Source organism: Colletotrichum aenigma (assembly GCF_013390185.1).
Source record: "Colletotrichum aenigma strain Cg56 chromosome Unknown KSG_Cg56_contig01, whole genome shotgun sequence".
Classification (NCBI taxonomy): Eukaryota; Fungi; Ascomycota; class Sordariomycetes; order Glomerellales; family Glomerellaceae; genus Colletotrichum; species Colletotrichum aenigma.
The window spans coordinates 6,497,134-6,510,909 of NW_023500907.1; the positions used below are offsets into that span (position 1 = coordinate 6,497,134).

Here is a 13,776-nt window from a genome sequence, read left to right on the forward strand (position 1 = left end):
AACACGCACACAAACTACGAGAAAAAAGCAAACAGAATCATCAGAAAGAAAGGGAAGCTACATAGTATTACATCTGAGGTCCGGCAGCAACGATCTCCACCACCGAAGATGGGTCTCGTCGGGATCGTCCTAGGACACACAACAAACATGGCCGGCTGGCGCAATGGTAGCGCGTCAGACTTCTAATCAGCTTCATGTGCAGTGAAGCGGGTCAGTTGTTCATCTGAAGGCTGCGGGTTCGAGCCCCGCGCTGGTCACTTTTCTTTTGCGTGTTGTAATTTCTGTTATAGATTTTGACTCGAAATCTTCATCAAGTCGTGGGCTTGCAGAAAAGAAGAAAAAGCAAAAGGGCTGAGCAACTTTCTTTTTATTAACAGTTCGTTCGGGTGTGGGGAACCTACGGGCTGAGTTGTCAACCCGTTTGTGAGCTTACAAGTCTCTACCGAGAGAGCATCAACGCTGTTGCTTTTTAGCCTTGTTCAAACCTCAGGTCAAACAGGGACAGCTTAAGTGGTCTCTTGTTGTGACATCTCCTGTGTTGTAGGCACCCTATATGGCATATCCAAGGCAAGAGCTTGCTTCCTCACCCAAAGTCGCCAGATCAAGTGTTCATCCACCATTGCACTGCTTCAGTACACCGACGAGACTTCCTCTCTGTCTTGAAGTCCTGTCTCTGCTTTGAACCTGCAAGCACACGCCTGGACCGGAGCCTTGCTCTCACCACTTGCTCGTCATAACCGCATCCTCACCCAAACACAACCACATTCTTCCCCTCCCCCTTGCCCCCAAGATACTCCTGCCTCATCTCCTCCGCCTGCTCAATCCGCCACTCCTTCATCTTCACCTCGACCCCGTGCTCCGCCACCAGCCCCAGCAGCTCCTCCGTGTCCTCCCTGCTCGCGACCAGCGAGCCCACGAGCGTCAGGTCGCGGAAGATGACGTCCTTGTACGACATGGTGATGCCCGCGTCCGGCTGGCCCAGCAGCACCAGCGTGCCGTGCTTCCGCGTCACTGCGGCGGCAAACCTGAACGCCGCCGGCGCGTCGGTTGCGAGCACCGTGGCGTCGAGGCCCGGGTACGCGCCGCCCACGACCTGCGCGATTTGCGAGACGGCGTCGGGGGCGGGCGTGGTTGCGAGGATGGCGAGGTCTGGTTTCAGGGGGTACGAGGCGGCGAGGTCCAGCGCGGACTGCTTCACGTCGATGGCGACGACTTTGTAGCCCTGGGGACGCGGTTAGTTGACGAAGAGAGAGAGAGAGAGAGAGAGAGAGAGAGAGAGTGAGAGAGGCGTGGGTGCGGACCATGGCCTTGGCGAGCTGCGTCCCGATGTGGCCCAGCCCGCCGATGCCGACGATGCCGACGGAGCCGCCGGGCGGGACGGCGGCGCGCTTGATGCCGCCGTAGATGCTTATGCCGGCGCACATGAGGCAGGCGGCCACCGGGTAGGACATGGCATAGGGTATCTTGACGGTGAAGCGCCAGTCTCTGGATAGATTGTCAGTATGTTTGTGTGTGTGTGTGTGTGTGATGCCGCCAGTCAGCAGTCTCAAGCAATGGGAGAATGGAGAATGGAAAAGAGAATAGAGGAGGACAGGAGGGGGCGGGCTGCTGAGGAATGGTTTGTGCGTACGCAACCATGTACTCCGCCCAGGCACCGTCAGTGGTGATCCCCTTCATGAGCATGTTGTCGCAGTAGACCGGCCTCCCGGCCTTGCAGTCGGGGCATTTCCCTTCGGGACAAAAGTCAGCGTCGGCGGTTCTGCATTGATCGGCGAAGTGAGTGTGGTCATGACGACGGGCTGTCTCTCTCTCTCTCTCTCTCTCACTCACCACAAGCACCCTCAAAGTTGATGCACCCCACGCAGTCACCCTCCTTGAAGCCCTGCACCTCGGCGCCGACCTCGATGACGACGCCGGCGGGCTCGTGGGACCCGATGACGGGCAGCGGGGAATCGAAGGCGCCGTCGTTGACCATGCAGTCCGTGTGGCAGAAGCCGGCGGCGCGGACGCGGATGAGGAGCTGGTGGGGCTCCGGCCGCGGGACGGGCACGCGGGAGACGGCATACGGCGCGTTGAAGCTCTTGAGCTGGATGGCCTTCATCGTTTTCGGGAGGGGAGCCATCGTTCTGGTTGCGGTTCGGCCCCGTGGGAGAATGGAAACTGCCTGCCTTTCTGTAGTGAATTTCCAAGCCTATAATGCTCTCTGTCTTTCTGTGAAGTGAGACTGTTGAAGTTGCACCTGGGTTGTATGTGACGTGATTTTCCGTGGATCGCGGGGTAAAAAGGTGGGTTAAGGCAGGCAGGACGACGTGGTGGTAGGTGCTTTTGTTTGGGCAGGGGAGAGCTTTGATTGTCAACGTCATGGCCGGCGACCCGGGCGAATCCGCTAAACGCGAAGAAACATGGCTGCGCTTGCGGTTGCGGTTGCCTGTTGTCCACAATCGATTGCTGATACCCTAAGAGCGAGAGGATACAACAAAACGGCGCCGAAGCGAGGCAATACGACGGCCGAACGACGCTCGGTTGTTCAGAGGTGGAAGCCGGTTTGCGCGGCGCTTACACGTATCGCGACGATGCCTCGCTGAACTTGATCAATTTTTTTTTTTTTTTTTTATTTTTTTTTTCCCCCGGCTCACCTATGCTCACTCACTCATAAGCCCAGAACCTTGAACCACGAGCAGCTGGGCACAGATGTGGCTCATGTGGCGTTGCTGGTGCACCAAGCGAGCGTCTTCCGTTCAGCCGCCTCCGCCGCGCAACGGGCATGGATGACGGGCAATTGAATATTCAGCGCGGGCTGGCCGACTCTTCATTCAGTGCCTGGCTGTCGACAGGACCGCTTTGACGGAATACATGTCGCGGCATCAAATAAGCAACTGAGAACGGGATATGGATCCCGATATGATGGTGATCCAGATTTACAAAATCGCGGGAAAGTCACCCGGCGCCTTAGGGCGTCGTCCCACCCCGATCACGCGACCGGGAGAAAAATCGGCGTCCAAAGAGCACGGCGGGGCCCCGCCGGCGATTTCCATTTCAAATCACGCCCGCATTTGCAGCCGGCCCCGGAAGTGGGTCCGCCGAAGCCAGCCGAAGGGAAAAAAAAAAGGCTTAGAAATACAGCACCGCCTGACTAATGCCCCTCTTCACTGGTTAACGGTGATGCAATCACGAAAGGATGGTGTCACTCACTCCCGGCCCGCACTCCGATCTGTTTTAAAAAGGGGGGCGGCCTTCTTCACCCCGCACAGCTCTTCTGCAGATACCGCCATTGGCATCATTGCATCCTGACGTCGGCTCTTTCCGAGACCTGTCCTCTGTTGTGCTGCGAAAGCCGTATTATGAGCACGATCCTCCGACGAGCACCCCAACTGACAAGACGCATACTTCCCCGCATCACCCACACCACAACGCAACCCCGCCACCAGCACGTCGCAGCCATGACCACCGGCGTCTTCCGCTACGTCGACCCGGCGACCCTCGCCGGCGACAACAGCAAGCCCTGGACCAAGGTCGACACGGACGTGACCTCCTTCAGCCGCACCGAGCGCCGGCGCTCCGTGACCAACATCCGCGACGCGGGCGCCTCCACCTTCGGCACCGACGTCTCGGGCTTCGCCGTCTACCACGCGCCCGCCGCCGAGAAGGCCTTCACGGACGAGAAGGCCGTGCGCGAGGGCTACTACGCCGAGGTCGAGGCGCTGCTGCGCGCGAAGCTGCCGGGCGTGAAGAAGGTCGTCATCTTCGACCACACGGTGCGCCGCCGCGCGAAGTCGAGCCCGCGCCAGCCGGTGCAGCAGGTGCACGTCGACCAGACGCCGCGCGCGGCCGAGGTGCGCGTGCGCCGGCATGTGGAGGATGCGGCGGTGGCGGAGGAGCTGCTGAAGGGGCGGTACCAGATTATCAACGTGTGGCGGCCGATCGGGCACCCGGCGACGGATTTCCCGCTGGCAGTGATTGACTGGCGGACGACGGTGCCGGAGGACTTGGTTGCGGTGGACTTGTTGTATCCGAAGAGGACGGATGGGGATGACGATGATCGCGGGAAGGAGGTTTTGCCGGATGAGACGCTCGCGAAGTCGATTGAGGGGTATGAGGTCAAGGGTGAGTTTTGTCACCTCTTTTGTGAGAGGTTGATGAGGATGTGCTGACACTTTGACGGCAGGCGAGACGTATGCTATCGCGCCGAATGACAACCACAAGCTGTACTACATGAAGGATATGACGCCCGACGAGGCCATGTTTATCAAGTGTTTCGACTCGAGGAGCCAGGGCCTGCCGGGAGGCAGACACGGCATTGCGGGGTTGACGCCGCATACTGCTTTTGAGGATCCTGCGACGCCTGCTGATGCCAAGGGCCGGCAGAGTATTGAGGTCAGATGTTTGGTATTTTATGACGATATGTCGCCGAGGGAGGGTGCGTTTAGAAAGTAAAGATTTGGAAGAGCAGCATGAAGTTCAGCCCCGTATGAGTAAAGAACATGACAAAACAATGAGAACATAATTCAATAAGAATACCAGCATACATCCGCTTGTACTGAAAATGAGTTGTGTGCGTATGGAGGTGTTATTCAAAGAGTGCAATTTGTAAGCAACATTGACAAGGGGTATATAAATATGTTGATGACATATGTACAGCGACCGACGTAGTTGCAGGAGCAGCAACTTGACAATATCCAGAGTCATATCTTTCAAAATTGTGACGATGGATCATCATCCCTCCTAGTTCGACTGGTAGACGGCCACGTAGGCGGTCTCCATCATGCTTCCGTAACCACCCAACGTGTTGCCGTCGGTGTTGCCGGGCTATAAACAATCAGCAAAACTCACTTTCCATCAGACCATTCGAGGAAACTCACCCAGTTGCCTCCCACAGCAACATTCAAGATAAAAAAGAGCGGCGCGCGCGCAAGCGTGTTCCAGATTCCCTCGCTCCCGATGCGCGCGCCGGTAATCTGGTGAAACTGCACCCCGTCGCGGAACCACGTAATGCTCTCCGTCTGCCAGTAGTTAGACCTCCGGTCGATCTGCACCCGCCACGTGTGCCAACCCTGGTCCGGAATCCCCGTCGCCGCCCCGATTCCGTTGGGCTCGTTGCACGCGCCGCCGGGGTTGACATCGCAGTGCACCGTGCCGTACCCCGTCAGCGCGCCGTTCACCGTCTCGAGGATATCCAGCTCGCCGCAGCGCGGCCACCCGACGCCGTTGCGGATCGCGTCGCCGAGCATCCAGAAGGCGGGCCACATGCCTCTCTTGTTGGAAATCGCGTTGTCGCCGAAGCGGATGTAGCCCTCGGCGAGCGTCAGGCGGCCCGCGGCGGGCGTGAAGGTGTACCTGGACTCGATGCGCGCGGAGGTCCAGCCGTTGGAGGCGGAGGCGTCGCGCCAGGGCACGATCTGCACGGTGCTGCCGCCCGAGAGCTGCAGGTTGGCGCGCGAGGTGGTGTAGTCCTGCAGCTCGTTGTTGACGCGCAGGTTGGTGATGATGTTCCAGTTCCCGGTGTTGATGGCGGCGCCGGCGGCGCCGGCGAAGTTGTCCTGCCAGATGCGGGTGAAGCCGGAGTAGGAGGGGGCGTCCCAGGCCGCGACGAGGGCGGCCGGGAGGAGGAGGAGGAGGTGATGGAGATGCATGTTTGGTACAGGACTTGGGTAAGGAATGTGTGCGTTTGTTTGCGAGCCTTTGTGTCAGAAGGAATGTGTTTACGATGGACCTCAAGAAACAGGAAAGGACAGTGAGAGACCAAGAGGCTTTTTAAAAGAGGGAATGAAACGAGGCTATCGTGAAGAGAATGACATGTCTTGGAAACCAAGATCACGATGGTGAGGACAGTCGCGGGGCCAAGCGCGGTGGTGGGTTGAAGGAGTTATCATGAGAACAGGATGACAGCGGTCATCATGGGACTCGACTGTTATATACAACAACCCTGTATTGAGAGCACCCCATATCGAGGGATAGCCTCCGGCATAGAAAAGAAGATGCCGTGCCGGCCAAGGGCAGCTTCGGCCCCTGCGACGGAACAGTTTGCTGGAACAACACCTGCAGGACCGAGTCCAGACCGCAGCTGCAAGGTGCCTAAATACTCGGGGGATGAGGAAAGACACTCGTCTTTCCTTTTCCAAGTTGACAACAGACCCCCCTCCCCCGAGTCTCAGGAGATCCGTCCAATCTTCAGCAGCGATGCTGATTCGAAAGGAAGGGCGGATGGCAGTCTGGCTCATATATCCTTGGCCCCTCTGCTTCTGGGCACCCGGTTCTGGGGTTGCACAAAGGTCCATGCAACATCAGATGGACACACGCTGCTGGCCCCTTCTTCGGACCCCACGAGAATAAGATGGCACGCGGCCGAGGCAGCGGCGCGCTGCCTCGAGGACAACTCATCGAAGCCGACTGATGGTGGCAGACCTATATGTCGTAATGTGTTTCCCTTGCTTGTTGCGCCGAGGGCTCGGCCACGCAGGACACATGTCTGTGGCGGTCATCGTTCCCGAAACAGGCATGGGGACGTCTCGACAAACGTGCATGGCCTGGAAAAGAAATGACAAAGGGCTTTACTGGGTAACCAATGAAGACGCTCATAAGTCAACAGCCCAGATCTGGACTTTCTGTTCTCCCAAGACGGCTTGCCCCCCCGCCCTGGGGAGGATGTGTCGGCAAAGGCGTTGTTTCAATCTCGAGCATCTGCCAATCACTGACGAAGGGCGCGAGTCCTTTAAAGAGGCGCGCCGCCCCCGGGAAAGTGTGGATGATTTGCGCTCGCTCGGTACCAGCGGCGCGGCCCATCTCTGGGCGATCTGGTTGGTGGGAATGGGATGGGCTGCATCGCTCTTTTCCAACACCCTTGGACTGCCCACGCGGGAAGTGGCATTCGGCCCAACAAGCCCTTCCGGGTGACCCCTGAAGAATGAAAAAGGCAATCCATACTTTATTCGCCTGGCTGGGGCCGCTCTTCCTTCCCGCCTCTCACCAAGCGGAGGGGACGCTGGTGTGTTTTCGTCATGGCCAGTCACGTTCGAGATGGTGACCAAGCTTGGGTGTTGGCGAGACCACAAATCAGGCGCGGAGAGATATTGGACGGGCTTGCGTGCGACCGGGGGCCAGTCAGAAGAGAGAACGGTACCTGAGCGCCACCGCGCTAGCGGCAGTTGTGTAACTAGCGCCACTGTGTGGCAGCTGCGAGATCTAGACAAGAGCGAGTGCGGTACTTTTGTGGTAGGTGAACAAACTAGCCTCGTCTGTCCCCTTGGGTCCTTGGAGGGGTAGGGGTTGCAGTTCTCGTGGTTTGGGATGAATCATGGGAAAACATGCAGGTCAGCGACAACAACATGAAAAATGCACGAGGGGGCCAAACGGGGGCCAGCTACGTCTTTGACAGGTGTCTTGGGAGGTCTCGGCAGGGAGTTTTATGTGTTTGCTGCCCTCTCTTGGTATTGCGCCAGTGGGCAGCTGATGTTGGTGCGGACCAAGCAGAGCGAGGTTTCAAGCAAAGGTTGGCAAATAACGGGTATTTGTCCAAGTTGGAAAAGAATAGTAGACTTCCAAGTAGCAGTGCATGTGAAAGTGCTCGATGGCACCTTGCCAACATCGGGATTAGGGCGGGTGAGAGGCGGCTAAAGCGACGTGGGCGGCATCCCTCAGTTGGCGGCGATCCGGGCTGTGATTGGCCGGTTGTTTAAGTGCAAGGGGGTCGTGATCCTGAAGGGGAGCTGTCCCAGTGGTGCTGCTGCTGATTGCTAGGTCGTAGCCATGCGATAGCCCCTGGGTCGCTAACAAGAAAACGCCCAATAAGGGAAGCACAAATCTCCAGAGCGGAGGAAAAGATCCCATGGTGAATTTTTTTTTTTCTCGTCGTGCGTCATGAGAAACCGTCATGATTCATGGAGGTCTTCCCATCGAGTAAGAGGTGTCCGGCGTCATGACATGCTGCAGTCACCAGCGCCGGGTCACTGGGGCGGCACCTGGTGGCCCCTCTTTTTTTGGTGTCTCCCGACCGGTGCGCCGGCGCTTACCCCACACTTTTCCCCGTCTCAGATTCGGCGCTGTCGGGCCCATTTGGGGGTGATTGTCGCATCGGACGGGTCAGGCGACCGCGTCACGAATCTCACTCGTCTCTCGGCAAATGCAATGTTCTAGAATTTTTCGACGGCATTCCTGTTTGTGCTCCCTGCTAAGCCGAGGCTGCGCTCGCAGCGCCGCATCCGCGAATACCCTCACTGATGTTATCAATTGTGGGCCAGAATTGCTTTTTTGCGATGCAGATTCCAGGCTTTTGAAGGCCCACGTGACGTCTCATCGTTGCGATCGATCTCCAACCCCCTCTTTTGATGCTTTGGCTAAAACCCAGCATGTCTGTTCAGGTCTAGAATATGTTTCCGCGGGAATACTATTACTTTTGATAATTCATCTGTCTTCTCTCGCTACCTTACCGTGCACCGCATCTGGAACTGAAAAATCAAAATGTCATACGCTGGAGTTGGTCCGGTGGTCGAGATCGACTCCATCGGCGAAGAACCGCATGTTAACGGCAGCCAAAAACGCACTCGATCAGACGCAGACGACAAGACGGACTCGAAAAAAACCAGAGACCACATATCGCAAGAGTTGGATGAACTGGGCGATTTGACCCTCCGCGTTGGACCGGAGCAGTCAACCTTCAAAGTCTGCTCCAGAACCGTCGCGCGCGCATCTCCGGTCTTCATGAAAATGCTCCACGGACGCTTCAAGGAGTCTCGCCCAGAGTCAAGCGACTGGATCGTGGACCTGCCCGACGACGACACCGAATCCATGCAGATCATGCTGAACATGATGCACGCGCGCTTCGATTGGGTGCCGCAGGGTATCTCCATACAAGAACTCTATGAAATGCTGGTTCTCGTTGATAAGTACGACGCCCTCGACGTCGTTCGGCCGTGGGCTCGAGGATGGGTCGATGCTGTGAGCGACGACCTGGATCAGCCAGCGCTACTTTGGGTCGCGTCGGAGTTGGGCGATTCTGAGATTTTTGGGAAGGTGGTCATGGATATTGCGACAAAGTGGACGGTTGACTTGGACGGCGCCATCATCCCTCGTCCTCCTCCTTTTGTTTGGGAACGGGCAGCTTACATACAGAAAAATGAGAAAACTGAGCCGCTGTGGATACCCGAGCATGGATGGATACCAGGAGAGAACAAGTCCTGTGACTCTGGACTTTATGAGAATTCTGAAGGCATCAGAGCTGGCTGGTAAGTGAGGCCACCATGCGAAGAAGAACATTTACTGATGCACCGCCTCGATAGAAATCATCAATCATGCTCGCAAAGAACTGCTGATGTTGGAACTTCTTCCATATTGGTCTGTTATTCAGGAAATCCACACCGGTGGTTACACGCAAAGACTCATTGATCCAGAAATGATGGATGGAGAAATGTGTCTCGAATATGCCAACGACCACTACGATTGTGGCGCAACCCTACTATCCCGCCTATTGAATGGTTTCCATAGACTCGATAGGCAGGAGCAACTTCCAGTTGGCAACGGCTTACAAGGCTCAGGTTTCGCCCACCACTACCGAAAGACGGTTCCAGATCTAGTTATTCCAAGTGAGTTATGTGTTCGGGCTTATGCCGATCCAGCACTGACTCGCCCTTAGTTGGTCAAACCCCCTACAATTCTTCCATCACGAAGCATGTTGAGAACTTGCCAGTCACCGTCAATCTGATAGCCGCTGCTGGTTGTGAAAACATGCTTTTAAGTCTCGTCACTGAGCTAGCAGGGGCTAGCTTGCTGGCCCCCGCGGCAGTCGGAGCAAGCTCAGTAGACGGCGGAGAGATTCTGCGGAGATTCTAGGCTTGGAGGAAATCTCTTCCAGGGTCACTGGTTGTATGATCACGCAAGATCAGACTCACCGAGAAAGGCAAGTGGTGTTTCTGCCAAGAAGCACAGGGTAGTATCAACTCGGTACCCCTGGCGGCCCACATTGTCGGTATTGGTGTCGTAGATCCATCAACACGAGGTCTTGAAGATTGTCTACTGGAGTGACCCAATGTCGCAATCAGTCCAATTCATTGTCAAAGTTATTGGAGATAGCCTGTTCATAGGCCTGAAAGATCAAGCGACAGCGCATGTAACATCACTGATAGCATGTCAAAGACTTCTATTTATTTGACAAGGCATCATTCACTGATAGCATCCATTCTTGACTGTAACTACCTTAGCTGCAATGGCATCACTATCCCAGCCCGAAGTCGAATCCATCCTCGCCGTTCTTCGACAATTTTCCCAGCATGAGGCACAGCCCGCTTCCAATGAGCGCCCCGCATATGAAGCAGTGGTAGCAAACAGACTGCGAGAGTTTGATGAGGCTGGGGAGTCGATATCTCTGCTTCTTCCGGCGTTTCCTTGGGAGAACCCCAACACTGACAAGGTGTTGGGCCCAAGTCCAGATTTGGGAGAAGAGCTAGGATTGGCTAGACTGAACCATCTCTGCAAAGAGGTTGGGAAGATTTACCCGCGCGGAGCACGTCTGATCCTGGTTGCGGATGGCCCCGTTTACAATGGTCTGTCCACTTCTCACCGACGCCACCGACGTATGACTCGTGCTGGAGGAATGACAAGCTTACATGGGGATGTCTAGATCTTCTCGGTATCCCGGACGCAGACTACTTCGATTATGGAGTTCAGCTTCGGGAATTGGCAAGACGAGAGGGGTTCTCACACATCCAGTTTGTTAGCTTAGTCGACGTGCTTGGCCTCGAAAACGGCGATGCCATGTCCAAGGATGAACATCTCGCCGCAGCTGATGCTTGTCGGCGAGAGATGGAGCAGAGGTTTCTCGGTTCAGACCTCAGCGTCCAGGGCGAGGTTCGGGCCCACCCCGACACAGCACTCACGTACCAGAAGTACGTGAGATCTGCGCGAGAGGATCTGCGCTGGGGTCCCGAGGTTGAGCCTGATATCACATCAGACGCAGCCAAGTATGCAGCTGAGACGGAGCGGATCGCTGAGCGGATGACACAGAGACTGATTGTAAGCACCTTGGACCGAGTTCATGCGCGTACCCTTTACTGAGCACATTTTGACAGGCATACGAAAGAGCCCTTGAGCACAAGTTCCCACCAGTGATCAGGCTATCCATCCACCGATCAACGGGGGAAAATAAGATCTCGATTCCACTAGTACCCCAGCCGGTAGGGTTCGGACTCACACCTTGGCACTCCACTCTCCTGGTGACAGCCGATGGAGAATTCCGCACAGAGTTGTCCAAGGATCTACAAGACACGCAAAAGTACGAGATTGTTAAGCGTGATGGACAACCATACTTTGTGCGCGAGAAGCATTTGGCTTTTGACTGGCCGAGTCATGTCACGATCCATCACAAGTATGGAGGACTAATTGTACTGGAAAACACTTCAGACGTCGAGAGCGACAAGCTATTGACTCATGAGCTCGAGCTGAAGCTTGCGAGTTTAGCCCTTAGACGGGGTGGCGTAAAGGTTCGAGGATTCAAGACGTTGCATGCCTAAAGTGTAAATCCGCATGACCTTATCATTTGTCACGATAATTATGAAGTAACTCTCTTTGAATGAAGAGCTGTTCCGGCATTCTTCCGATGCCTGAAGTGCGAATATTTCATGATACTGGGAAAGCTGCGTGAGTTTGCCGTTGCGCGGAGTCTCGGAGTTTTCCCGTTAGCGATGAGCCAGGGGCAGGCCATGCCTCCGGTACAAATGGTGACAACAGGCCGAGATACAGCATTGTGGATTACAGGATTGGAATGATCGCCGCCAAGTTGGAGGTGTCACTTCGACCAAAGACGCAACCGCAAGTTACATACGATCCTTCTGGTGGACTTGGCAGTAGTTTGTTACGGACTTCAATTCATATTGGGACATTTATCACACCCCTGGGAACAGATTCAAGGCATGTTATTCCAGTAAACATGACAGAATCTCCCAAATTTCCGATCACCTACAATGGCCATCGGAGTAGACTTCCTTTTGGGACCGCACCTGTGTATCCCCGATTTCAAAGACAAAGTTACATTGAAATGGAGACGTTACTGCAATTGAACAAGCTTGAGGTGGTGCAAGCTGCAATGCCACATGGCGTGCTCTTCAAAGCAGAAGCATGCCACTTTTCGGGTATGCACTGAGTTTGTGCGAGGTGATTGGTCCGAAACCATTCAAGCTGTGAGGATTCGAAAACCATAATTAGACGACAGTTATCACGACTAAGTGCATGCCACTCTTGACATCTAGTCACATTTGTTACTGATGTAGGTCAGCTCGGATCAACCTCGCTCTTATGAGTTCATCCCACAATGTCGACGACAGAAGTAATAACGACAGACCTGGCGTCTCTCTCATTAGAGACTTACATCAAACTCGCTGGCTCGCGTCACCTGGCTCACACAGCCGCCATCCACGTCCCCAAGCCAAGACAAGCACCTCGGCCTTCCAATACCCATTCCAGAGAACATTACATTAATGATGAACACGGGAAAGCATATCAAGACATTGTCTCTTCCATCACGGATATTCTTGAGAAATTCAGTCTTCAGCAACACGGAAATGCGCACTTCCTTGGCCGAGACGTTTTCTCACCATGTGTCAATCGCCATGTTGTTGCAGGGAGACGAATTCCCATGGTGCTACCAGCGTTTCCTGCCAAGAGCATCAATCGCGTCGACAAGGTGTTGGGGCCTCATCCAGACCTGGGTGAGGAACTGGCACTGGACAGATTGAACGATCTTTGCTCCCAGATACAGAATGTCTACGCTCCGGGGGCGACTGTGCTGATTGCGACCGACGGCGCATGTTACAACGGTAGGCATCAGCCACCTTACAGTGCTCTTCTCATGGGGGTATTAAGCGACGAGTTTACTGACTATGAACAGATCTTACCGGCGTCACAGACGATGACCTCTGGGACTACGGCGTCACTTTACGTGAGATGGTCGCAAGCAAGGGATACCGATGCATAGAGTTCGTGCGCATCATGAATCTTTTAGGATTGCATAATGATTCTACGATTACGAAAGAAAGATTCATCACTCTGCTCGAGCCACCACGACAGGAATTGATGAGGAGATATGTTGATCCTGACTTTGACGCGAATCTGTTCATCAAGACGGACCCCGACTACAAAATGACTTTCGATGGCTACGCCAAGTTTTTGAAGAAGGGTCTGGCCTACGGCCCGATCAGAAACTCTGCCATTAGTGGGAAGAAGTACAAAGCAAAGGTCCACGAAACTGCCAAGGCGATGATTGCACGAGGTGTGGTGAGTAATAGTCCATCTCTGAGCGCATGCTCAACTTAGCTAAAACCATCTCTAGGCGTTTGCGGAGCTTATTCGGGAGAAGCTACCTGAGCACGTCAGACTCTCCATTCATCCATCAACAGGCTTGACCAAAATATCAATGCCACTGATTCCACAGTCGGACACGTTCTCCATGACGCCCTGGCATTGCGCAGTAGCTGTTGAAGTTGAAGTAAATTTCAGAACTGGACACCTTCCCACGTGGAGAGATACTCACGAACTTGTGTATCGAAACGGGCTACCGTACTTTTTCAGAGAGAGGTCGACGCTGTACTCTTGGGACGCAAAGGTGGACTTTGAGCATGTGTATGGCGGCGGAATTGTCATACATAACGTGGGAGGCGCAGAGCAGACCAAGGCATCTCTGTCAGTCTCAGATCAAAAGAAGGCTGCTTCGCTCGCGGTACTCCAAGGAAGGATTCTATTTCGTGGCTTTGTATAGTTACAGCGTCTTTTCTCACTGGATATTCTATGATACAG

At 54.9% G+C, this 13,776-nt stretch overlaps 6 protein-coding genes across 6 annotated transcripts; 4 read left to right on the forward strand and 2 right to left on the reverse strand.

Annotated features, from left to right (window-relative positions):
• Positions 1–745: 745 nt before the first annotated feature.
• adhA-3 (alcohol dehydrogenase) lies at positions 746–2,122 on the reverse strand (the record flags this gene model as incomplete). Its single annotated transcript, XM_037316979.1, has 4 exons — positions 746–1,222; positions 1,302–1,485; positions 1,631–1,730; positions 1,831–2,122. 4 exons carry the CDS (start codon positions 2,120–2,122, stop codon positions 746–748), a joined length of 1,053 nt encoding a protein of 350 aa, XP_037185008.1.
• Positions 2,123–3,440: 1,318 nt separating this feature from the next.
• On the forward strand, positions 3,441–4,434 carry aclN-1 (Aspirochlorine biosynthesis protein N; the record flags this gene model as incomplete). The annotated part of the gene is made up of 2 exons (XM_037316980.1): positions 3,441–4,104; positions 4,166–4,434. The coding sequence occupies 2 exons, from the start codon at positions 3,441–3,443 to the stop codon at positions 4,432–4,434; spliced, it is 933 nt and encodes a 310-aa protein (XP_037186049.1).
• Positions 4,435–4,722: 288 nt separating this feature from the next.
• glcA-4 (Glucan endo-1,3-beta-glucosidase A1) lies at positions 4,723–5,630 on the reverse strand (the record flags this gene model as incomplete). Its single annotated transcript, XM_037316981.1, has 2 exons — positions 4,723–4,806; positions 4,860–5,630. 2 exons carry the CDS (start codon positions 5,628–5,630, stop codon positions 4,723–4,725), a joined length of 855 nt encoding a protein of 284 aa, XP_037186048.1.
• Positions 5,631–8,454: 2,824 nt separating this feature from the next.
• On the forward strand, positions 8,455–9,822 carry CGCA056_v001722 (uncharacterized protein; the record flags this gene model as incomplete). Its single annotated transcript, XM_037316982.1, has 4 exons — positions 8,455–9,078; positions 9,158–9,218; positions 9,273–9,575; positions 9,626–9,822. 4 exons carry the CDS (start codon positions 8,455–8,457, stop codon positions 9,820–9,822), a joined length of 1,185 nt encoding a protein of 394 aa, XP_037184461.1.
• A 373-nt stretch (positions 9,823–10,195) lies between these two features.
• DIT1-1 (Spore wall maturation protein DIT1) lies at positions 10,196–11,498 on the forward strand (the record flags this gene model as incomplete). Its single annotated transcript, XM_037316983.1, has 3 exons — positions 10,196–10,532; positions 10,610–11,001; positions 11,058–11,498. The coding sequence occupies 3 exons, from the start codon at positions 10,196–10,198 to the stop codon at positions 11,496–11,498; spliced, it is 1,170 nt and encodes a 389-aa protein (XP_037185130.1).
• Positions 11,499–12,619: 1,121 nt separating this feature from the next.
• On the forward strand, positions 12,620–13,738 carry DIT1-2 (Spore wall maturation protein DIT1; the record flags this gene model as incomplete). The annotated part of the gene is made up of 4 exons (XM_037316984.1): positions 12,620–12,800; positions 12,872–13,257; positions 13,313–13,351; positions 13,415–13,738. 4 exons carry the CDS (start codon positions 12,620–12,622, stop codon positions 13,736–13,738), a joined length of 930 nt encoding a protein of 309 aa, XP_037186053.1.
• Positions 13,739–13,776: the final 38 nt, after the last annotated feature.